We start from the raw sequence: 26,180 nt of genomic DNA on the forward strand, positions 1-26,180 counted from the left end.
CACTAACTGCAATGGAGCGCAAATACTCTACTGTTGAGAATGAGGTGCTTGCGTGTATGTGGGCTGCAGAAAAATGGTGGACATACTTGTGGGAACGTCATTTTACCCTTCAAACCGACCACCAAGCCCTCACAACACTACTTACCACAAAGGGTGTTGGTCAGGCTGGTATAGGGTTGCCAACCGTCACGTAAAATACAGAATCATCCCGTAATTGGAAACTAAAAGACTGATATGGGACACGCTTTGTTCCGTATTTTGGAGAATCAATTCAGTGCAAATCTATGGGAAAGACATAGCATATTACAGGTTAGACTATTAAAACAGGGCGATTTGTATGAGATAGAAGGAAACCCTGCTGCTCTCCCTCAGCCTGTCTGTCATGTTATGTTCCACTACCCAAACAGAGAATGCGCTTCTCATTGCTTCAGAATGTGCTTCAGTAACAAACTGTCAGAAAGGAACGCACATCACTACTGGAATGTACATCACTACCGGATGGCAATCTACTACCCAGCAGCCAATGGAGCCATCGAACGGTTCCATCGTGCATTGAGAAGCTGCATCCAGATGGCAATACAACAGCCATGGCCATGGAAAGAGGCTGTGATGGACTGTCTTCAAGCCTACCACGCCACCCCTGATTCTACCACCTCCACGTCACCACACGTACCGCTTTACAGCAGGAAAATGCGCACTAAACTTGACATTCTGCCCCTGCCCCTGGCTGTGACATCTCATGCTGCTTCTGTGCGTGATACAGTCCAGAGAAAACAAGAAAAAATGAAGCGCTATACAGACTCTAAACGGTGCCGCACATGCACCTCGCTTTCGAGTGGGGGGAAAAGTGAGAATAAGGATCCCTCATCATGTCCCCAAAGCTCACCCCAGATTTACTGCCCCAGTGACTGTGAGAAAGAGAGTTGGACCGAATGGGAGATGGGAGAATCTGGAACGCATCACATCTGGCCCACTTTCCCTCTGTTGCTAAGCATGGACATACCAACCATATACCACCATGCTCACATGCCATTACACATATTCCCCTGAGACAGCTGCATGCCAGATGCAAACCTCAGTGGCACAAGGACTATGTGATGAAATGAACAGGATTGTTGTGTTTAAGCCAAGTTGATTGTTGTGACATGATTGTTACAGTGTTAGAGAAATGTTGTGACTATTGTGACTGTTTTGACTGTGTCCTTTAATTTGTTAGTGATCATACATTAGACATACGTCACAACTGAAGTGAAGAGGAAGAATTTTTAATTAAAAATTTTTATTTTCACTGTTGCAACTTCAATGTACCTTAAGTAGCAATAGCTTATTTACTACATTTGGTGATAAATATTACTACACACTTCCTTGTTGATTAATGTACTTATGTCTTTTGTTTGTTAACTTGCTAGAGAAATCTCAAAGTATTGCTTTATTGACAACATGCTGTTGAATGTGCTTACTTGTAATAATGTTCTTTTCATTACTGGAATTGCCATTTATTCATTATTCCAGGGTGTAATCTTTACAGAGGGAGGAGATGTTGTCTCCTTTCAATTCATACACTGCCTAATCTCTCCAGGAGGCACTGTTCTGCAGTTGGTGTCCAGGTAATGACATCTGATAGGGTACATGGAGCAGTGCTCAAGATGGCTGTCACCTGTTACAACGCCCTCGTTCGGAATTAAACGCTATTTGTGAAGCCACTTGTTGTTTTATTTATTGATAACTGTTCAACATTACACAATGGCAGGATAATTAGCCCTCATCTCTCACCTGTCTGTTGAATATGACCTTAAACCAAGGTGGTCTTTTAAGATCCCCATCTTTTAAGATTTCCATACCTGCTTTGGAGTGCAATTTCCCTTTAACCTGTTCACTTGCCATAGGACAAATGGAATGGAATCGTAAACCTTGGGCCATCATCTCACTGCACTGTACATTGTACCTTGGCATGTGACAAACAAAAACTGAACTTGAACTTTAAGTCATCTCCTCTTTAATTCCTTTCAGTTTGTCTCTCTACAGTAGCCTATACACATTAATCTGTTCCTGCCGGAGTGAGGTGATAATCATTCGGTGCTATGTGCTATTTCTATGAGCATAACAAGCGTAGATTTAATCTATGCTTTTTAGAAGAGGGTTGAATATGGCATCCTCTTACACACAGTATAAATGTCACACAACAATTACACTGACACCCTGGTATGTTTCTAGTCTCAATGTGATGCTTGTTGGAGCAAGAAATGCACTGAATTTTCCATTATATTTGATTTAGGAGTAGGGACATTAAGAAGCAGTGATGCTCATTATAAGGCTCATATTCAATTTCACTTGGCAGCCCTTCTGCCATTTTATTCTCAGTAGATTAGATATGTTTATTCACACACCACATCCAACCTTCAGTGATGGTCATTCTTCAATGACTGTTTATGTCTGTGGTGTTTTTACTCTTTTGTTTATTGCTCCAGGGTTTGTATTTAGAGTATTTTCCAGGATTTATTAAAATTGAATATTGTTTACAGCGAGTTCTTAAACAAGTTCAAGTGAAACAATTTCAACAAAATCATTATTGTCACAGTGTAATTCCTCATTGTGCATGATGTGTATGTGAACACCATCAATGTTAAATGACTATGAGAATAGCAACCATCCCTCCTTAATTTACCTTGCCTTTGTGAAAGTAACAACCAATAGCAGGATACATTAAAGCAAATATAGCTTGGGTTTATTTGAGTGAATGGATGGTTTGTTGTGTAAAACACTGGTATAAAGACTATTTATTAACCACTGCATTAAAAAATATAACCATACAGAAAAATAGTGTAAGAGTGAAGAGTGAATAAGAGTGTAATTGATGCAAAATGTAGGTTTGCTCTACACATTTTCTCTTAGGAGCAATGTTTTATACATGATGATTTTTATGGAAATATAAGCTATCTTCAGCTGATGAATACAAACTCTTGTTGATCAAAGAAAGACCTCTACATCTTTAAAAGATCTGAAACATAATGACTCAGTACAACGATTTGTAAAATTCTCAAGGAAATATGATGTCACAAACTTACCGCTTTGCACAATATTGTGTCAACTGTAGAAGTCAGAGCGTGTGTCCGACAAGAAGTCTACTTTGGATTGCCTTGAGATTGCTGATAACTCAGAAGCCATCTCACTTTTCTATCTCTCATGATATGAGATACCATGGAATTCTCAGGCCAGACTCATAGAATGTTGTGAGAATAGATTCACTCCCTGCAGGATCATAAGTGATGGGACGTGATTCCATAGAGAGGACAGACTCATCCTCTCCACAATGATGTGGAATGTGATGACATTGTGGGGACAGACTCACCCTCTCCAGTATAATGTGGGACATGGTGACATTGGCATCCACGATGATGGTGCCAGTCTTGTCATCACGTATCTCCTTGAGGAGTGGTGTAGGGTCCTGGCTGTCATCCAACATGCGCACTGAGAGCGTTTCCTTGGAGATGAGAAACTGACGGAGCAGTCGCTCCAGGTTCATTAGGCCTGTGATGCAAAGGGACACAGAAGAGGCACATTTTGAGGCCTTTGACTGATTGGTGTATTGGATGTCACCTCAAGATTGTCCAATGCCCAAATATTACATTGTTGCACGGCAAGTTATTCTGGGGGAAAAGGAAACTACAGTAAAGCTGTAACCTGGTTTAAAAGATAAAAAAACCATTGAAATTTCAGCTTTTGAAATGAAACCAAAGTTTCATTTCAAAAGCTGAAAACAGCTACATTTTATTTGTAATGTGGACTAATTCAGAAGATGCAAGCATGTTGTAACATGTATTAAAATATATTTAAAACGTTGCACTGTTTAAGGAAAATATTCTCACAGCGGCCTACTTCCCAATAATGATTTTGGAAAATTGTTATCTGACTCCAAACAACATAGAAAAAATGTTAAAAACACAAAAATAAAACAACAATATTTGATAGGATAAGCATGCCAGAACAAATAAAGAGATGATTGTTGAAATATACCCTCATAAACAATAATCCTTAATAACACAGTCGATAAAACAATGGGAGTGGAAAAAAGTCCCTGAAGAATATTGACACTGAGGCAGACACTAATACAAGCAGCTGTTCTTCAGCACTTTGTCAGTGCTCCCGCCCCCTAGCTGTTGTATTTTTGTTTTCCCATGTCCATGTGCTTTTGTTTTCCTTGTGTTCTAGCCCTGCCCCGCTCTCCGCCCTGTCTCCGCCCACCTGATCATCTCCACCTACCTGCCTGCACACCTGCTTCCCATCACCTCATCAGCCCAGCCCTATATCAACCCTGCTTGTCTCTATCTTGTTTGCCAGATTGTTACAGTGTTTCTGCCTGTCTTGGTCCCGCCTGTGTTTTCTTGTTTTGGATTTTCTGGTTTTGCCTTGCCTGCTCCTTGACACCGTCTTTGCCTGCCGTTCTGCCCTGATTGCCCAATCTGCCTGCCTTCACGGTTTGACCCTGCCTGTTCTGGTTTTGATCCTTGTTCTGCCCTTGGACTGCCTGCCTGGTAATTTGACCCTGCCTGATTTCAACTGCCTGCTTGTTTGCCTATCCTGTTAATAAACGCCTGGAATCTGAGCAGTCGTGGTCCACGTCTGAGTCCGTGCCTGAGCCCTGACACACTTTGTGTTCTGAGACATTGAATTGTGATGGATTTCACTACTGCAGGACAGCAGTACTGACAGTCATCCCTCTCATAGGAGCACCTACAGTACATGCAGTCTTTGCTGGTCTCCTTACTTCCAGTCAAACTCCATTTCACATTTTAAAGGAGTACACTATACTTCCAAAAGCACAGAACGTTTTATATCTGACAATTCATTTCATTCACTGAGGAACCTGAAATGCAGTGAAAGCTTGCTTTCCAGGGAAAAAGTAAATTGTGACTTCCTGTTCCAACAGTTTTCCTCTCATTTTGCTGGCTGTGCTGTCATTATCATCTGCTGTTTCTTAGACAACACCTACTGTCATTCTATGAAGAAATAAAATTGAGGGAAAGTGGTTTGATTAAAATACTCATGTAAAGGCCATTTCTTTTATGTTTGGCTGGTATGCCCAACTCTTACACTTTTATGAACTTGACCAAATGTTTTTCATGTTTCTAGATCAAGGCACCATAAAAAGATGGTTGAATTCCTATTCAGTTGGAATGGGCTCCATAATTTGTCATATAACAAATAAAAGCCAGGCCCTGCCTCATACAACAAAGAATGTCCACTAGCTTCATTTACAGTTTTTCCACCAAAGGCTCTCCATAGCGAAACGTTATAAAACTCTATAAAAAGGTAGTATGCAATTCCAGACACGCTGTTATATATGATACAATGTGTGTTACTGAAAATTATCACTGTATCGCATTAATCTGCAATCAGTAACAAACTGTCATTCATTGAGATACAAAGTAATGGTACCTGGTGTAGTTACCTAGCAACATCTGAAACAGAGCACAAATTCTACATATTTAAAAATATCAAAATTACTGCACTAACTGCAGTTAGCATTCACTTTAATACTGAACATGTGCTGCTCTTAGCTAGCTTTTCCACAGATAACTACTTTTCTGAATTTAAAGAATTAGTGCTTGGAAATGAACATAATAGCCTTTGTGTCGCTACTGACAATTACTGTCAAGCTTGCTTTTGCTTCACGCTGGTGTGTGGACCAATAAATGACCTTGTCTGGCCTGATAATTGTAGGAGCAATGGGTGCATAACCATAGATTATAACCACAACCAGAGATTCAAAAGTTAATCGTTTGGGCCTGCTAATGTGTCACCATTACCTAGCTATGTATGTTATTGTTTGAATGTTTTATAAATGTCAGTTAAGACCACTACATGTAAAGAAGAGGGGACATTGATACTTTAAAGCCTGGAAGTGCTCTCTGTTGTTGGATTACAAATCAGGGAGATAATGTCACGGAAGGGCCACAATGCTGAGAGCTCCCTTCATAATTACTGGAAGTCATCCCTAAAGAACAAAAAACAGTGGAGTACATGACCCTGAAACTGACTAGCTGAAAATCTGTAGGCCTACCTTTAATGTTAGTATAAAAATGGGAGCTAACCTACATATCTGGCCTAGCTGCACCACTAGAAAACCGACTAGCTAGCTAGTTTGGTAGCCCAATGCTGACATGTCTAGTCTTCATGAGTTGCTCACAATAGAATAGATAGTGCTGGGAATTATGTTTAAACTTAACCTTGTTTTTTTTTTGGCTCATTTTAAATAGACAGGTAGCAATATAATGGAATTGGTAATATGGCAAACTAATTTCTTTGGTGTGATGAAGATATTTTAATTAATCTTCCTTTACAGTGAATTCTGTTTCTTATTTTATATGAAATTTCAGCATTTGATGACAATTTAAAATTATATTGTGAATCCATTTAAGAAGGTGTGTATTATTGCTGTTATTGGCACTTGGTGATGCTGATGGTACTTGATTTCACCTCATATCTAGCCACTGCATCACTGTCATGCCAATAATTGCAATAATACACACCCCCTCATGTATTATTGGTGTAATATGCCTTAGATTGAAAATTATAATTCTACTGCCTTAGTAAGGGAAGTCATTAACTCCTCAGCAACTAAAAACCCCAGAACTCCTTAGCCAAACCAGAAAGGAACACAGAGCTTGTTTCTGTTTAATCCTACTTCTGGGTATTCACAAAGCCCTGTGCTTTGACTTGCTGTGTGCAAAACGTGAAGGTGTGGTCTCCACTGGTATGCATACAGCTGAATCATACCACAAATGAAATTATCACCAACAGGCTGCAGCCAGAAAGGAACAGACATCACATGTTATTGAAGTTATCATGCATTTGGGGTATGTATTCAATTCTTTATTACTTATCATTATCATTTCAAAATTTCTGTTTTCATAGGTCTGACTAATAAATTACATCATAAGTAACACCTTGATGCAATATGATAATTTACTGGTATCAGATGTTCATTGCTTAACTTACTTATATGTTGGTTGCTAGGCAGCTCTGAAGCAAGCTCTGATGCAAGCTTATGTGCATGCGGGAGTCCAGTGCTAATTAATGTAATGGGAGAACAAGCAGAAATTGTCACCTATGTGTTTTTACTTACTATTGTTCTGTGAAAAGGCATATTTTATCTGCACATTTTCAATAAACCTAGTTTTAGATATAGTCCATGTTTTTCTCCCACTTTTAATATAACTATGTGTAAGGATTTGGATGTCTTCCTCACAAAATGTATGAAAAAAGTACACAGTAAGCCACAGCAGGTCTATTGGTCACAGTCTGCCCTGAATCAAATCCCTAGAGACAAAATGTACATTCAAAAGGAGCAGTAGCGGCGGGTGAGCTGGAAACACGGGAAGCCCAAATGCTACCTTGTTAATTAAACACACATTGTAATCTCACATTGTAGCTTTCGCAAGCACACAAACTACAGACAAACTACAGACAACAGCGTGTCGCGAGCATAATCATTTATTCTAATTACTTTATTCTAATCTGATTGGTGTTGATTATTCTGTGAATTATTTGTTTCATTGTTAATCAAGGAGGATAAATGGGAACAGGTTGAAAGTAATGATAGATTCAAAGGTAGTGTTTGGGCTTCCCCTGTTTCTAGCTCACCCATCGCCACTGAAAAGGAGAGGTGACATTCCTGGGCAGATACAGCATGCTACAACCTGTAATATTCTGGCTCATATTTCTGTCAACGCAATAGGATATTCTTCAGATCTAAAAGAACTCATTTACACCCCCAGACACACATACACACACCCACATACACACACCCACACCATTTTTGACATTTTATTTGAGCAAGGAAATGGTCCTGACAATAAGAGATTTTTAAACTGCATGAGATTAATGCAACAAGGGTCATCGTTGTGCATTTAAACATGTTACCCCCTCGGTTGACTGCCTTTTTGTAACAGCCTGCTTTTAACCAGACCTTTTCACAAAGCTCTTTAAAGCTGTCAACTGCACATCTTGGTAGAGATAATGAGGCAGCTCCTTTATTTAAACCATTATTTTGCATTATGTATTCATCGCATCTCCCCTTGGGTCCTTCGCATCAATGTGCTGCTAGATCCTCTTCTATCTTTCTGTCTTCTACTTGCTTTGCCTGTAAAATGCATAGCTAATGTACCAAAGAAAAGGAAAAAGGTATCAATCCGTGTAGTGTACATCCTGACAAATTCTTTCAGTCCTTCCACTGAATAAAAACAGACTACTTTCTTTTTCTCTTCTTAAGCTTTAATTAGAGATTGCTGGTGACATTTACATGCATGGCACAGAATTGAATAAATGAGTGCCTGTAATTGATCTGTTCCAGGAAAAGCCACAAGACTTGTACTGTACTGATGGGGATCCGAAGAGCAGAGGGAGGATGCTGCTCAGGCCGGGATGTTCAAAATGCCAATGCAAGACTGCCAAGGAGAGCTTTAAATCCAACAGGCTACATGAAAAACACCTACTGCCTTCATGGCAGCCTTACCACTGTACCTCTGGGGGTGGCTAACAGAGCAAGCCATTCAGCCCATCTTGGCTTGTCACTTGCCTACAATCTACACTGAAGCCAACACTGTGTCTAGTTGAGTCTTGAAGGAGTCTTGAAGGGTGATTTGTAGCTTCAGTGCATCAGAAGCCTAACCCTCACAATCAAAATTTCACATCCGGTTACTCATTAGGCTCTGTTACAGCAAGGCTGCACAACCCTGTTCTTGGTGCCAAAGCCTACATATTTTCAGAGGCTGCTCTTAATGCTGAAACTTATAAAACCAAGAAAGTGCAATGATGAGAACAGGCCATTTAACCTCATACACCGAGAATCTTGATCACACACCTGTACCCATTAGTCTGAAACCTGATGTAATAAGGTAGCCTGTTTTATGAAATCACAATGGTTGGTGGCTTTTGAGACATAGCAGCCAACAATGACAACACACCCAGCAAAACAAAAAGGAAACTGGTGTTTCTCCCCATGCAACCAGGAAAACAAGCTCTTTCTAAATCTAAGAGAGAAAATCTAAGATTTCTCAGTGAACGAAATTAATTGTGGGGTATAAAATGTTCTGTTCAGCACAGTATGCTGAGCTGTAAGCATGATGTAAGTTTGATAGGAGGTGGGATTCAGATGTTCGATTCAGTCTTCAATATATGGAGACCATTTCCCATAACTTCTGATCTTTGAGTAAACAGCCACTGAGGTGAAAACCCAAGACATACTGTATATGTTTTTTTTTTAATTTTGCTAAAAAACTCTTAGTTATGCGTGAGTGCCATTGACAACTGATTTTGACAACTCCGCATATCATTGAAGTGTGAGACCACTGCTAACCACTCCTTGTTTTGATGAATGATATTGTGCTGTGTAATTTTAACTACTTCATTAGACTGGAGGATAGTCTTGTCTCGGTCTAATTTGATAGAAAAATCATTCACAAAACAGTTGTATGTACCCAACTACACCAAATATTGAATGCTATGTAATTTGTGGCCACAGGAACTATTATCAGTGGTTGTTTATTTCCCATTTTCAAACACATTTAGACACACAGACACAAATGATATAATCCTGTGTGACAGTAAGTAATATTAAAAAGGGGTGAAAGTGATAAGCTTGTCATTCCCATTATTTTAATAGGGCTGGACCTGTGCTTTCAAGCACAAGTTCATACAGTAAGCCAAAGAAAGTGCTTCTCATCCTGGAATGTGTCATCAGCCCATCTGTCTCTTTCTCTGTCTATCTCCCTCTCTTTCGCTGTCCACCCCCCACCTCTGCTGCCTGGGTAGAGAGATATTCGTGAACAGGCTACAGTCGATTAGACTATCATACATGCAGGTGATTAATGAGCTGGGAGAGCCCAGCAAGCTTCTGCCAAAGCTGTACTAGCATAAGGAGCCAACAGACTTGCTCTACCAGTTCTGTCCTGAGCGAGGCAATCACTCTGCTGGCCAGTTACACTCTGTCATATCCTGACATTCGAGGGCCTGCCACCACCCTCCTACACATGTACCCTTGAACAGCATAATACTCAATCCAAATTTCCAAGTCAAAGAAGTGGACTTCCTGTTACAAGTCTCAGCATAAGTTATCCCTATAGCCTGACTGTAGCAAAGGGCAAGAGCAGTCATCCCACCCAGCCTCGAACCCGGGTCTATGGGGTGCCAAACCTGCAGCGTGACCGCAACGCCAAAGAGCCAGGCTCACTGGTATGGCAGTCAGAGCACATACTCAACCGTAGTGACAGCACTCTGTCATACAGCCCTCCCCTTCGGGAAGCGTGCCCACGTGCTTCATGCACCACGGTGTCCCTCGCTCATTCCCCCACCATACTTCTCCCATCCCAGGGTACCCCATTCACTGGCGCTTCACTAATCTCTGGGGTCCCTCACACTGGGGTCAAACTAACCTAGGGGTCCCTCATACGGCTCACACACTGGGCACTAGGGCTGTGCGATATGATAATATACTGTATATCGTGTGACGATAGAAAAACGTCTATCATTTCACGTTATGCTCTATCGTTTATTTCGTTATGTCGCAAATCACACACTTTACTGTAATATTTTTTTGTCATTTGGACAACGCTTTGCATTCTTCCACACGGCACGGATGCAGGCAGAAAATATGCATGAAGGCAACACAAACATGGACGAAAGTGAACGTGCCACAGAACTATAGTTGAAAAATGTTCTATTTACCTTTTTATATTTTCTACATTAATATGTTATATTTTGTTACATGCTTAACCCTTTTGCACGTGCACATGTTACTTTACATGATTTGTTATGTTTTCATTAGCATTATTAAGCTTCTCAGTTTTCAGTTAGCATTTGGTATATTTTTATAACATTAAATCGCTGTTTCCTCAAAGCTAAAATTAGCTAGAATTTTTCCAATCTAGTGTTTTAATCGCACCGGTTTTAGTATATGTGCTAAACGGCTAATCACTCCGGTGTGACCGTACACGCAAAGGGGTTAATTGAAAATTTGCACAAAGGTTCTAAATAAAAGGAGAAAAATAATCAAATATGAGTAAGTACCTTTTATTTGTCGCGTATATAATTCAAAATGTAATACGAAATAGGCCATTCCATTTGGTCATTTTATATAAACTATTTATTCATTGAATTTACAGAAAATGTTACATCGTGATATGTATCGTTATCGGGATATGAAATGACCTATATCGGGATATGAGATTTTGGTCATATTGCACAGCCCTACTGGGCACGCCTCCGATGGCCTCACGGCAAGCCATCCCACTTCTGGCACCATATGTAGCAAAGAGTTCGAGGCCGGGTGGGGTGACTGCTCTCGCCCTTCTCTACACTGACTTTGCTAATAGTGTCACCATCTACAACAACTCAATATTTGCCATTTAGCAGATGCTCTTCTCCAAAGCAACTTACATTGGTAAAAGTTTTTTTTTTTTACAATGTTATCCATTTAGACAGCTGGATATTTATTGAGGCAATTGTGGATTAAATACCTTGCCCAAGGGTACAACAACAGTGCCCCAGAGGGGAATCAAACCAGAAAGCTTTGCAAACGTATGACATTTATGTTTCTGAATGCAAATGCAATGCCTTTCTGCATTTTCCCAGAGGGGCCAGGTTAACTTTCTGCAAGGCTGGCTGAAATCCTGCACTCCAGAGCACAAAGCTGATTACATAGAATGTTGACTGGTGTTAGAGAAGGAGGGTCAATGTGACTTTGTAGGGGGTACTAGTAATGAATGGCTTCTGCACTGAGGGGAGTGGGAAAAGAAACTGAAAATTAAAGTCCTGTCCAACTTGCAAAAGATTTCTCTAAAGGCCATCCTTCAGGTTTCAGTTTTCATGCCCTTTTCCTTGCCTTCTATGGTCTGACCAGTTTCATTCTTTTCCATGGATTTCTTGAATATCCTTCTGAGAAGGCAGTCACTGTGTGTGAGGGTTGGCCCTCATAAAGAGGGGTCAGACAAGAATTGAGACAAGAAAAAAGTGAAGAGACTAAATGGATGTCTGGGGTGTCAGGTTTTCTTGTTAGCCTAGTGTCGATGCATGAGTGGGAATATGGTCACATTGAGAAATGCAAGCACATTTTGGGGTGGAGAGAAGCCTGATGCAGACAGGTACTCACAGTCAGCTGACGCGCAGACAAGGCAGGCTGAGGTGCTGTTGAAGAAGGTGAGGAGGCCAGCCACAGCCAGGCTGATGTCTGTATTGGTGGGGCGCAGGTCAAGGGTTGTGAAACGAGGGAATTGTGCCTTCAGGATGTCCTCAGGGGCCACCTTCACATAGGGCACCTAGACAGTAACATGAAAAAGATCACCTCTAACATCATCATCACCAACACACTGCAAAAACACTACACCTAAAACTGCAAAAACTGATCTCAAAAAGCCATATATACAGTATGCCATATAGCACAGGCATGCACATACAGGATATATGCATGTGCTTAAAAAAAGACATACACAATAAGCACACAAGTGACTTAAGTAATCACAAGTGAAAAAAGAAATAATCTCACCATGCCCATTTCACCTAACTGAATTGAAAACATATTAAAATGTGCAGAAAACCATAACAACACAAACATAACAGCAGCTCTAAAAATACCAGAAACAATGCTACACAACATTCACTAGACTGAAAAAACCCATCCTCCACTATATGTGTGGAGAAGAAGAACAAGGTTCATTCAAAGCGACTGTATACCAAAGGAGGTTGCTGTGTGAATAACAGACCAGCAAACCAGCTAAACAGAAAGCCCTACAGCACAGATAAAATATTTAATATTGTGCTACATTTTATTTTTACAAAATTAAATTAAACATTTTGATTAAAAATTGAATACATATCTTATTAATTTTTATTTAGTGCACTTTTAAAGCAGGAAAAACACACACTTGAATTTCTGATATTAATAAAGGAATTGTAAACAGCTGAGACACGAACTGACTTGTGGCAAAGATGGCATCCTATGACAGTACCACATTTAAAGTCACTCATCTCTCCAGTATGACCCATTCTACTTCCAAGGTTTGTCTATAGAGATTGCATGGCTATGTGCTTGATTTTATGCACCTGTTAATAATCGGTGTGGCTGAAATAACTGAACTCAATAATTAGGAGTATCCACATACTTTTGGCCATATAGTGTCTTTCCTTTTTTTTGTGGGGGGGGGGGGCAAGTAGGGGAATTTTAGATTTAGCCTTTTTAGGCTTTTGTTTTTGAATCAGATGGAGCTTTCCAGGTTGTCTACTGGGAAAGAGCTGCATCAGGCAGTCACCTCGTGGGCTGTCTCCATGGAAACAAGAAGCGCTGTCTTCCTGAACCATCTCATCAGAGATGTTAAATTTAATAACAAACTCTCGCTGCCAACCTCATCCCTCATCACAGGGACAGAGGACAGAAGTTGGACAACTTTCAGGGAGAACAAACTTCCCCCTCTTCCAGAGGCAATTATTCTGTCATCTCTCATTTAGAAACTGCACCCACGTGTGGGTGAGTGTGTGTGAGGGTCCTCGCTGCCCAGCTGAGCGCTGGTGAAGGCCATGTGAAAAGAAACCAGCAGGACACTTTCACACAAGGGAAGAAGCCTTTTTTCCCTACCTCATTGCATGAATTCCCTCTCGCTAGGCATTGGGCCTGTGTGATTCCCACCCGATTGCAAGTCCATCTCCCCTAATTGACTCATGGCCCATGAGTCATGGGGAGCAGGGAAGGATGGATTGCACTCTGTTTCTGACCAATCACTGGACTGCACTCCATGACAATCACAGCACTTTGAGGTTTTATCTTATAAAAGCAATGGCATTAGAGGAAGTGGCATTTGGAGATATTTTTTGTAAGAACAGAACAAAAAGAAGTGCATGAAATGAATCAAAAACAAAATTTTAACTGAACTATAGTAAGCCTCGTTTACAGTATTCCATTTTCTTCAAAACCCAGTGAGGACCCTCACACAGTGTCATCCCTGGCCATATGAAAATCTGCCTACCTTTAACATGCTGGGAATATGCAGTGGCCACAATAGCCACAATAAAAGGTACAGTACTTAGCCGTTAAAGGAAAAGCCAAGATTTGTTATATGTTACACAGGTTATGTACATGGTATGGGTTGTATTGTTTATTAACCTCCTTGTATTATGTGCAACTCCAGACAGTTAGCTCACTGAAATCTTGAAAGATTGTGCTCTGATGACAAGTGATTATTGCTACAGTGCTATTGCTTGCTGTTTCAGAAATGTGACATGTTTAATCCCTCACTGTGCAGAAGGCTGAGCACACATCTACTCTGGTGAACTGTGGTAAACTCCACATATACAAACTCCAAATATCTCTTCAAAGTCAAGTAATTGATTTTAAATGCATGGGCTGTATGTAATTGTATGCATTCATTACAGGCTATATTGAAAATTATATATATCAAACATGGCAGAAAATATTAATTACATGTATGTAAAAATATACTGAATTACTATAGATTACTGTCATAATGATATGTACAATTTCATCATGTAGTGTAATTGTATACATGTATTGTAGGATATATTGTGAATTTACCCTTTTCACAGGAGCTGTCTCTCCATGTTGGTTATCAGAGGAAAATCAGGTTAGAATAGATTACAGACTGTAAACTGGCCTTGACAGAACAACTATCGTGCATTAAATTAGGTAATAAATGGATAATCTGATTGTCATTCAACATAGCTTGAATCATGTCCTATCAAAACGAAAGCTCCCACCTTAAGGTCTTCATATCTGTTCACATCTGCCTGGCCCCTTAAGCCTTTCTGCAGGCTCGGCATGTCCACGTATTGTATTTGGAGGAGGCAGACCTCTGGGAAAACTGTCTTTAAAAGGGTCAGTTTCCTGTTCGTTCCAGCCCAAGTGCCCCCGTCGTGTGAGTTGGCGCCTGTCAGAGGAGCAGACAGCCAACTGACAGGAGATTAATGAGACAGCCCAGATCAGGCCAGATGCATCCAGCGAAGAGGAGGCAAAAATCCTTGGGACTCACCTGGGCCTTCATACCCCTTCTCTACACCCCTCCCCCCCCCCGCCCCAAAAGATGTCAGCAGAAGACACCCTTCATCACAGGGTCAGGGGAAGGCAAATAAAAGGAATCAAGCTGATGTTTGTGATGATGAAGCATATAAAACAACAGATTAAGCAAACAGTTTAAGATTCAGATTGAAAATACACAAGCCAGGATAGTAGTTTATAGTGCCCCTGTTTTTATTGCTGGTCCTGGCTGCATATCAGTGTTGTATCTGCCAGATGTGAATTTTTTTTTTTTTTTGACATGGAGCTAAGCCTCTGGAGTGTGCTTTTCAGAATGTGTGTTTATTGTTTGCCTTGTTGTATGACCTGGTTAACCATTACAAGAAACATTACATTCTTCTTCAGCATCATAACGACCATTATTTATATCTGAAGTCTGCTATCTGATATCTGCAATCAACAGGACAGCCCCTGCCTACCTCCAAGAACTCATCCAGCCCTACACACCAGCCTGACCCCTGCGCTCAGCAGTAACTGGACGCCTCGCTCCTTGCATGGTCAAGGCAGGAGGTGCTCGTTGTGCCAGACATCGGCGTTTCACCTACATCGCTCCCCAGTGGTGGAACGAACTCCCTGTCTCGCTACGGACAGCTTCTTCACCCCATTCTTTCAGATGGGAAGTTGAAGTTGTTGAAGTCCGCCGTTTGAAATATGTGTATCTATACACTAATACGTGTATCGTATTAGTTGCCCTATAGGCTGTAATTGTACAAATCTAATAGTACTGTGTCCTCAAACAGACCTTGCTCTCAGCTGAGAACTGTCTCATTGTGGAACTGTACACATCCTGTCCCCGTACTGTCGCTATACTTGCTGTATACGCTTTTGTAAGTCGCTTTGGATAAAAGCATCTGCTAAATAAATAAATGTAAATGTAAATGTAAATGTAAAGTAGCACAGTGCTGTTGCGCTGTAAATATGAACAACTGTTGCAGCTGGTCTGAACTAGTCGATAACTACACTAGCCACTTTTGGAGGTGTTGGAGAGGTTGAAAACAGTTTATCCGGTAAGCTGTGAAAATGTGCTTCTAGCCCACATTCTAGGGAGGGGGGTCCCAGGGGCTCAATGTAAATGTGATGCCATACGGTAGACCAGATTATAATGAGATCACGCATCTGTTCCCTCATTCCCCTGCATGCCAGCAGGACAAAGCTCCTGTTTAATAAAACATCAGACATCCTTCACAGGGGCACATGGTGTCAAGCACTGCTGATAGGCCATTTGTTGGGAATAAAATTGGGCTTTCACAATCTTTAATGAAAGCTGTCCTCTTGCAATAAAAAGGAAGTAACGCTGAGCTTGGTTGGCCAGACCTGCTCGGGATATATTGCCCAGTAAAACATGTATTTTTTTTTTTAAACTGTATTTTAAAATAGTATTCAAACACACATATATAGTGTGTGTATATATATATATATATATATATATATATATATATATATATATATATATATATATGTGTACATATATATACATACACACGCTATATGGCCAAAAGTATGTGGACACCTGACCATGCCACCTATATGAGCTCATTGGACATCCCATTCCAAAACCATGGGCATTAATATGGATTAATATGTTGCACCCCCCCCTTTGCAGCTATAACAGAACCACTCTTCTGGTAAGGCTTTCCACAAAATTAAGGAGTGTGTCTGTGGGAATTTGTGCCCATTCAGCCAAAAGAGCATTTGTGAGGGTAGGCACTGATGTTGTACGAGAAGGCCTGGCTCGCAATCGACGTTCTAATGCATCCCAAAGGGCTTGAGGTCAGGGCTCTGTGCAGGCCACTGGTGTTCCTCCACACCAACTTGTCAAACCATGTCTTTATGGATGTTGTTTTGTGCAAAGGGGCACAGTCATGCTGGAACAGGAAAGGGCCCTCCCCAAACTGTTGCCACAAAGTTGGAAGCATACAGTTGTCTAAAATGTCTTTGTATGCTGTAGCATTAATATTACACGTCACTGGAACCAAGGGGCCTAGCCCAAACTCTGGAAAACAGCCCCCTAGCGCACACACAAGTAGTAGCCCTAACTGGTTAACATTAGCTAACATTATTGTGATGAGGCTACTGTAGTCTGACACAAGATATTGGTCTGTTCCTTAGCATAATGACTGAAACGTCAGCTGCCTCCATAAAAATCTTCTTATACATGCAGCACGATTAAATGAAAATCGCTGTGTTGCATAATAAATAAATCTATAAGGCATGTGAGAGGGCCGTGTGTCACTCCAAATGAGCCACAAATAAGTACAATCATGAACTCCATCGCGCTGTGCGAGAGCACTTTTCTTCAACACAAAACGTTGCATCGTGATGACGTAAGCATGCTCAGGCTCGCAACGTTAAGCGCAATGTGAATGCAGGCCAGCCGGGGAGTGGGGAGGAGGGACAATTGTGCTCGGGCACGGTACAAGGCAACCGGGCCTAGTGTGAGTACGCCCAGCTCATTCAGCTCTCCAGTATGACCCATTCTACTTCCAAGGTTTGTGGAATCGGTGTGGCTGTATATGTATATGTGGCTCTATATGTCTATATATCTGTATATATATACACATAGAGTTGGGGAGTAACGGAATACATGTAACAGCGTTACATATTTAAAATACAAAATATGAGTAACTGTATTCCGACGGTAATCAAATTACAGTTACATTCTAAAAACATTTAGATTACTGAAGGGATTACATTGGATGTGTTTCATTTAATTTCATTTATTTATTTCATTTAATGTTTATTCAGTTGGGAAATCTATCCAATGATAGGCAACTCCCGGGTGTATCTCCCATATGCCCCTCACGAAAAAAAAAACAAAAAAATGCGCACCCTGCCTGACTCAAAAGACAGTAGAATGGAGAGTGAGACAGAAAGCAACCAGCGCACCCGCGTTTATGTCATGGAAATACTGGGACCATTTTACTTTCAAATTTCAAATAAGGTCGCAACATAACAGTACAGTGCAAGCTGTTTGCCAGCAATCAAACTGCTATCGGCTTCAAAAGAGTAGACCTCTAACCTGAAGAAGCATCTTGAAGTAAGTTCTCTTTTTCATTATTTAAGCTAATATTTGATCGCTAGTTAGCTATCTTACATAGTTTGGCTGCACTGGATTAGCTATTCAGCTAGCTAGTAGGTATAGTATTAAAGCTAACTAGCTAACGAGTAGATACAGTGACAAAACAAGTCAAATTTCACGTTCAAAACTGTGATTACCCAACAATTTTACACTACGCATATTATACATTGCTAAGCTACTCCTTTCTCACTCACAATGTATTTAGGGTGGCTTGTGCCTTTTCTAACTCCTGTTTTCGTGTAATGTACAGTTCTTGAATTAACATTTACAATTCTGAAGAAACTTCAATGAAGTGTCCATAGACTTAACATGGGGGTGCCAAAATGTTAGCCACAACAATGCTAAGCGAACATTCTAAAAATAACCGTTCAGAACCTTAGTCAGATGAATTATACTGGTGCATGTCCTCATAAAACTTTCATAAAATGCTTTAAATATTTTTTTGTCATGTGAAATGTTATAATTAAAAAATATAGACTGTATTTTATGAATTGCAGTAAAAAATCTCAAGTTTAGCTATTTATATTTTGACATCACTTGGACATAATTCGTGAGAATGACCCAACCAGTTATGCCACATTCACACTTTTACTTACATACTTTCAAAAATTAAAAACAGTCTTCAGAAAGTAATCCGAAGTATTTAGATTATGTTACGTACCTTGATTAATTTGACAGAATACGTTACAAATTACATTTTAGGGCAAGTATTCTGTAATCTGTAGTGGAATACATATTAAAAGTAACCCTCCCAACCCTGTATATATACACTATATGGACAAAAGTATTCGGACACCTGACCATTACATTGTAATGACATTGTATTCAAATATATATACTTTAATACGGAGTTGGTCCCCCTTTTGCAGCTATAACAGCATCCACTCTTCTTGGAAGGCTTTCCACAAGATTTTGGAGTGTTTCTGTGGGAATTCTTCTGGGAATTTCTTCTGGGAATTTGTGCCCATTCATTCTGTAGAGCATTTATGAGGTCAGGCACTGATGTTGGACAAGAAGGCCTGGCTCGCAATCTCTGTTCCAGTTCATCCCAAAGGTGCTCGATGGGGTTGAGGTCAGGGCTCTGTGCAGACCAGTTAAGTTCTTCCACACCGAACTCATCAAACCATGTCTTTATAGTCCTTGCTTTGTGCACTAGGGCACAGTCATGTTGGAATAGAAAAGGGCCTTCCCCAAACTGTTGCCACAAAGTTGGAAGCATAGCATTGTCCAAAATGTCTTGGTATCTCCTTCACTGGAGATAAGGGGCCTAGCCCAAACCCTGGAAAACAGGTGTGGCGAAATACTTTTGACCATATAGTGTATATATGTACACTAAGGTCCAAAATTATTGGGACACCTGGGCATTTTGTGGTTAAGTGTGGATGTGTCCATGCAGCTATTAGTTTTATCACTCGAACCTAATTTATGGTGTGGCAAAAACAGTTACATGTTTTGGTAACTATTAACATTTTCAAAACATCTCTTTATGTGGTTGGCACACGATTGCCCGATGACTACCCTTATTTCCAACATTTTAATAATATGTATGACATTAATTCTGCCATATAAACTGACAATTCCATGACATTAACTTAATTTTAAAAGGTACCTACATACTTATTGAGTGCAGACAAGTGAACAAAAATGACCATAACTTCAATTAGGCCTGATTGAACGTTGCCCTGCCCCCTAATTGAACACTCACACTCAAGCCTATATAAACCTAACAAGGTTGGAACATGGTCACAGAAGATGAAGCTGAAATTGACATTGACATAAATGTGACTTTCCCAATGTCTGATGGAATATGCAGCAAAAATATTGTGGGTTTTCAGAAAAAAAAGTGAGTGTCCCAATAATTTTGGACCCCAGTGTATGCGTGTGTGTATGTGTGGGTGTGGGTGTGAAAGTGGAAATCATACCCTTTATGAATGCAGTATAATTTGACTTTTGACATATGGATTTCTGTTTTAACTCACATGAATGATGAATTTCTAGTCAGTTAATAGAACATATGTGGTTGAACTGACATTTATTATGCCACAAAGGACCAAAGGTCATGAAAGGACCAAATAAGTGATAGTGACTGTCAGGTTGGAGGTAGTATTATACTGCATGGAACTGCAGATTTCAAGGAGGGTTGGTGTTTGCTCATTCTATCCCAAATGATGTACCTGACAGCAGGTATAACAGAGCTCAGAAGCTTGGTAAAGGACAAGTGGCATCCTCTCTGGAAGGGGACATCACCCCCAAGAGCAAGAACAAGACAATGGTTATTTCCTTTGGCTGGGTCTTGATCTGTAGCTATGCAAGCTAATTTTATCTCCGTCTGTGGTAGGTTTGTCCCCGTTTTACTGCATTCCTTTCCTCATTGCATTGTGTAGAGTCTATGGTAGAATTTGTTTCTGAATAGTTAATCATAACTCAAAACCCAAGGACCTACCTTTGGTAAAAAAATTAGGAGTTCTGAGTATGCAGGTTGCGTAACATCATAAAAGGGACTGCAGGTGCAGTTAATATGTGCTTCACAGTAGATATAACACACTGTTGCTGAACACCATTACTCATTTGGGGTAGTGGTTATAACTTTATTTCACAGACTTGGAGATTAAAACAATAATAAAAGGATAACAAATTCACAAAATCCACTAGTCCACAAAGGTTCCACAAAAACAAACATATCTTGAATTTATACCTTGTGCCGTGTATACAAAAGAATGGATGATCAAGTTTCTCAAGAACAAATAAACAAACATTTCACTTAATATATTGATGTTTCACTCTCCATGATGTGGAAGCTCCTCAACACTGCCATTTTCTAGTTTGTAATATCACAGTTTTACACTTAATATTCTTTCACTATCCTTGTGAAGTAGTTTGGTTGTAAGCTGTGGGAACATCAGGAGCTTAAGATGTTCAGGATAAACAGTGGGTACGTACATATGTTCTTGTGTGGCAGGGGTCAAATGAGAGCAGTAACAAAGGGACATTGCTGTAAAAGAGGACATATGAAACACCGCTCATTTGTAGCTGTAATAGCAGACACCAGAGGTGAATGTTCAAGTACCTAGCACAAGAGCCACTAGCCACTAGCAGCATTATGACATTAATTCTGTTTTCTTTTGATCAAATAGAAAAAACGTTTGACAACAATGGAAATCAGGATTTATGCATATCCAATGGCAACCCTCAAGGCAAGCTCACACACATATTTACACACACACACACACTCAATTTAGTGGAATAACTCAGTACCATAAGGCTGTGAATCATATCATTTCTACACTCTGCTGTTTCAATCCTACACAAAACAGTAGCGACATCAGCTTGGCATACATTAATGATCACCTGAAACAGCTCCTTAAACAGCCCATAACCTTCTAAAAACTCAGAAGTAGGGATGCACCGATACCATTTTTTTCAGACCGAGTATGAGTATGAGTATTTACGTTTGTGTACTTGCCGATACCGAGTACCGATACCGATACCAATACTCCTTACAGAAATTAGGCTTCCATGAAAATGCAATGAATTGGAAGGCAGGTTTTATTTGCTTCTCTGCTCATTATAATAAGCCTAAAAATAAATATCAAATTACTAACAGCAGGCTATTTCAAGCCAAAAATAAACAAAACTTTCTGTATAAACAAAAAGCCTTTACACTGGCACTGTCTGCACATTAGACAGAATATCAATGAAATTTGATAAATGAAACAATGAAACTTGCTGCACAGTTAACATAGCCAACTTAACAAAAAGTGAGTGAAACTATTACTATATTACTACATTACTATTGCTATATTACTATATTACTATAACTAACCACATTTCAATTAAACAAAATATCAACTAAACACTGTCTCCAGCTTTCAAGTAATCAAAGTATCAGTTAAATTATGTGGCACCATCTCCATCTCCATGTTTCAGTTAAACAAATGACTATTTCATTCAACATACAATGTTGCAGTCTTTGAACTAAGCATTTTTTGGGAAAGTGAGAGGCAGATTTTTTTTGATGAACAGAATCATCTCTGCATGATCAGGTGTTAGCCTGTTTCTGGTTTCATTCACAATATGTGACACTGAGCTAAACAGTCTTTCGCTGTCAACACTACTGCATGGTGCTGAGAGGTATCTGCGTGCCATTTTGGCTTGAGTAGGGAACCGCACTCTGTTAACCTCCCAGTATTGTAATGGGCATTGGGGTTTCTCCAAGGTATGTCTCTAATTGTGCAGCAAAACCTACTGCAGTTGGGCTCAGTGCTGTTGAATCTTGCTTGTTTGTGATTTCATCAAATATACTGTCTAGACTGCTGCTGGCCTGGTCCTTGCGTGATTTTCTGGTAGATGGTTCATGCAGGTCATGATCCTCCTGCTTGTCCCCTTCTCCAGTCAACCTCTGCAGCTCAAACAGCAGCATCTCTTTGGCATTTGCAGCATTGCTGGTTTTGGAGAAAAAACAAGTTTTATACCTAAAACAGAGAAAACATTTAGCTGACAGTAGGTATGTTTGAGTATGTGGTCATTTGGGAATTAAACTAAAATTCCCACATAAGTAATTCATTAAACTCTTTTCAGGAAGACATGGCATCCTGTTTAGTTTTCATCTCTCTCTCTCTCTCTCTCTCACACACACACACACACACCACACACACACACTTAGGCCTACCTGGGATCGAGTAAAGTTGCGAGGCTGTAGAGAGGGTTTTCTTCCACATCAGCAAATCGCTTCCTGACAGTTGCAGCTAAGGTTCCCTCCATAGTTTTGATGCCGAGGTCCTCATCGGTCTCTCGAGATAGAAATCTCTGTAGCACATTGATCGCAGGAATCACGTCTGCTGGCATAGCATCTGAAGGGCTAACTTTTTGCGTCAACTTTTCTAACAGACCCAGAACAGTTGCCGTCTTTTCCAGCAATGTCCACTGGTGGGCCGTGAAATTATCAGGGAGGTCATATTCGGACGCATATATCCCCAGAGCCCGTTTCTGCTCGACCAGGGACTGTATCATGTAAAATGTGCTATTCCAGCGAGTTTGTACGTCTTGCTGGAGTTGTTTTGTGGGCTGATTGATCTGTAACTAGATGTCTTTGAGGCAGGAGTAGGCTAAAGCAGAATGTTTAAAATGGCTAACTATTCTGTGACCGATTGCCACCGCATCAGCAACACTTCTCTGTGACAGAAGGCCCTCGTGAACCACCAGCTGGAGAGTGTGAGCGACACAAGGCAGGCTGGGGAGTCCAGCATCACTCAAGGCCTTTATCATATTTTTTGCGTTGTCTCGGAGCACTACATGGACAGAAGTTTCAGGAATGCCCCAGATCTGTAGCGTATCTTCGAACACGTCTGCTATGGCTTGGCTGGTGTGAGAGCCCCGAAATGGCTTAGCTTGTAACGTGACTTGGTACGTGAGTAAATGCCTCATCTATCCACTGTGCCGTTAAACTGAGCAGAGACATTGGGCAGACACTACTACTCCATATATCAGTCGTGAAGCTGAGTGCTGAAACGTCATGCAACAGGGACCTAATGTGCTTTTTCACTCCATCATACACCTTTGGTAACACAGCATCTGTGATGCAGTGGCGACTGGGAATCTCATATCTCGGCCCCAGTATGCCGAGAAGATAGCGAAATCCAACATTATCAACAACCGAAAATGGCTCGTCATCGATATATATCAATATAGTGAGTAAGAGCTTATTTTTATGGCCCGTGGGCTGTCTCTGGACATTTTCTCTCACTTTTGCAAAACCTGAGTTAAGGTTGGCTGCTGTGGTCTTGCACTAGCATTACCGAACGCCGTATATTTAGCACTATGAGGCGTCTTGAGATGTTTTATCAAGTTGCTGGTATTAAATGACGTATTTCCCCCCCCCCCCCCAACACCGTAGCAGCATAGAGCTTACAATCTGCCTTACTTTTGTCGTCGTCCCTTATCTTAAAATATTCCCAAACTGCTGACATGGTTGCCTATTTTTTGCATGCACTTGCTGCCACTTTCTTCTAACCAATTGTTTCCGGCTCGCTATCTCCCCCTAGACATTTAAATCTGATAGGACAACAAAAAATGACAAGACACCCTCTGACCACGGCGGCCTTCAGTTTCATGTAGCGTAATGTGGTATAGATGTATGGTATTGGCAAATTTTTACGAGTACGAGTATAAGAACACAGTATCGGTATCGGTGCATCCCTACTCAGAACCTATACAGACTTTAATACACAGATCTTTTTTCTTCCTTTGCCTGAAAATATTCACAAAAGAGGCAGTCAGAATAAAACAAACTTGAACTAATAACTGCATGGGAGATTTATTAGTATTAGGCCTATAATTTGTGATTACAGATTGGTTCACTAGGATATAGCTTGTTCTGCCATAAATCCAGTAGATATTTCATTGTGTTCTTTCTCTGAGGTTACACACTTAATCATCTTTGCTTTCCTGTCCCTCATCTCTTGTATACCACAACTAAAGAGAGTAGACACTGCTGCCCTGTTTTTGGAAAAACTGTAATGTTATAAGCATGTACACTTCTGTCGCAAAACTGAGGAATGATTCTCACGTCTGTGTGCAGACAAATAATAAAACCTTTTAAGTTGACATTGTCTTATTTATGTTCTTGTCAATTAGCAGAACAAATCTTCCACCAACATACATTTATGGTGAGCTTTGGAGCAAGAGAGTGTGACCAAGAAAGCCCAACACACACATACACACACACACACACACACACACACAGACACACACACCTTTAAGCTTAATTACAAGAACAGGCCATTCAGCCCATCTAGGCTGAGACTCCTCAATTTGCCTATTGTCTAGTGTGTTATTTCTACCACTGTGTTATGTCTAGGAGTCTCTAAGGGGGCCAAGCACCTCAGGGATTGGTGCATGGCCCCCTCCTCTTCTCACTATACACAATCACACTGGGCCCAATCATTTAGGCACATGGCTTCTCCTACCACTACTATGCCAATGACACCCGGCACCACCTCTCATTCCAACCTGATGACTCCACGGTTTCAGCACGGATCTCTGCCTGTCTCTCAGACATCCTAACCTAGACGAAGGAGTGCCACCTTCAACTCAAAACATCCAAAACCGAGCTCCTAGTCATCCCAGCCAGCCCGTCAATCCAGCATGACATCACTGTACAGCTTGGCTCAACGACACTAGCTCCATCCAGGTCTGCAAGGAACCTGGGGGTAGTGATTGATGACAAGCTAAAATTTACCAACCAGATTGCGACGACTGCCAGATCATGCAGATTTGTACTGCATAACATCAGGAAAATCAGGCACTGAGTATGCTGCGCAGCTCCTTGTCCAGGCACTGGTCATCTCAAGACTGGAGTACTGCAATGCTCTCTTGGCTGCCCTACCTGCATGCACTATTAAGCCTCTGCAGTTGATACAGAATGCAGCTGCACGTCTGGTTGTCAAACAACGAAAAATGGCTCACATTACACCTCTCTTGCTCTCGTTCCACAGGCTCCCTGTAGCTACCTGCATCATGTTCAAGGCCTTGATGTTTACGTACAGGGCGACCAGCAAACTGTACCTACCTACATGAAATCACTACAACAACTGTATGTTCCCTCCTGACCACTACGCTCTGCTAGGGAACAGCATCTGGTGGTCCCATCGCATCATGGTGTAAAATCATTAGCCAGGACCTTTTCCACTGTTGTCCCCAAATGGTGGAATGAACTTCCACACTTCATCCATACTGCTGAGCCCCTCTGTGTCTTCAAGAAACATCTGAAGACACAGCTCTTCCACTCTCACCTGAGCACCTGAAACACTACTCGCTAAAGGAACTTCTCATGTCTCAATATGGTCTCCTACTAAACTATAAAATAAAATTATTTAAAAAATGTAATCTAATGGACTGGAATGACCTGGTGGTGTCCTAGAAAGGTGGCGCTGTCTGCCAAAGAGGCCATGCTTACACCATTACCAATAAAAGCAATGCATGGCTAGATGAAGGAAATATTACTAAATTAATTGTTTGCTCTTT

General features: G+C 40.8%; 1 protein-coding gene across 2 annotated transcripts in view; it reads right to left on the reverse strand.

The window, feature by feature from the left end:
• LOC118774310 (glutamate receptor ionotropic, kainate 4-like) overlaps positions 1 to 26,180 on the reverse strand; it is a 373,600-nt gene that overhangs the window by 71,417 nt on the left and 276,003 nt on the right. For both annotated transcript variants that reach the window (XM_036523569.1, XM_036523570.1), the window contains 2 exons: positions 12,149 to 12,314; positions 3,350 to 3,528 (listed from right to left, as the gene is read on the reverse strand). In XM_036523569.1, coding sequence (XP_036379462.1) covers positions 3,350 to 3,528; positions 12,149 to 12,314 — 345 coding nt within the window. The remainder of the gene's footprint in view (positions 1 to 3,349; positions 3,529 to 12,148; positions 12,315 to 26,180) is intronic.

The sequence above is a fragment of the Megalops cyprinoides genome, chromosome 3 (genome assembly GCF_013368585.1).
Source record: "Megalops cyprinoides isolate fMegCyp1 chromosome 3, fMegCyp1.pri, whole genome shotgun sequence".
NCBI lineage: Eukaryota > Metazoa > Chordata > Actinopteri > Elopiformes > Megalopidae > Megalops > Megalops cyprinoides.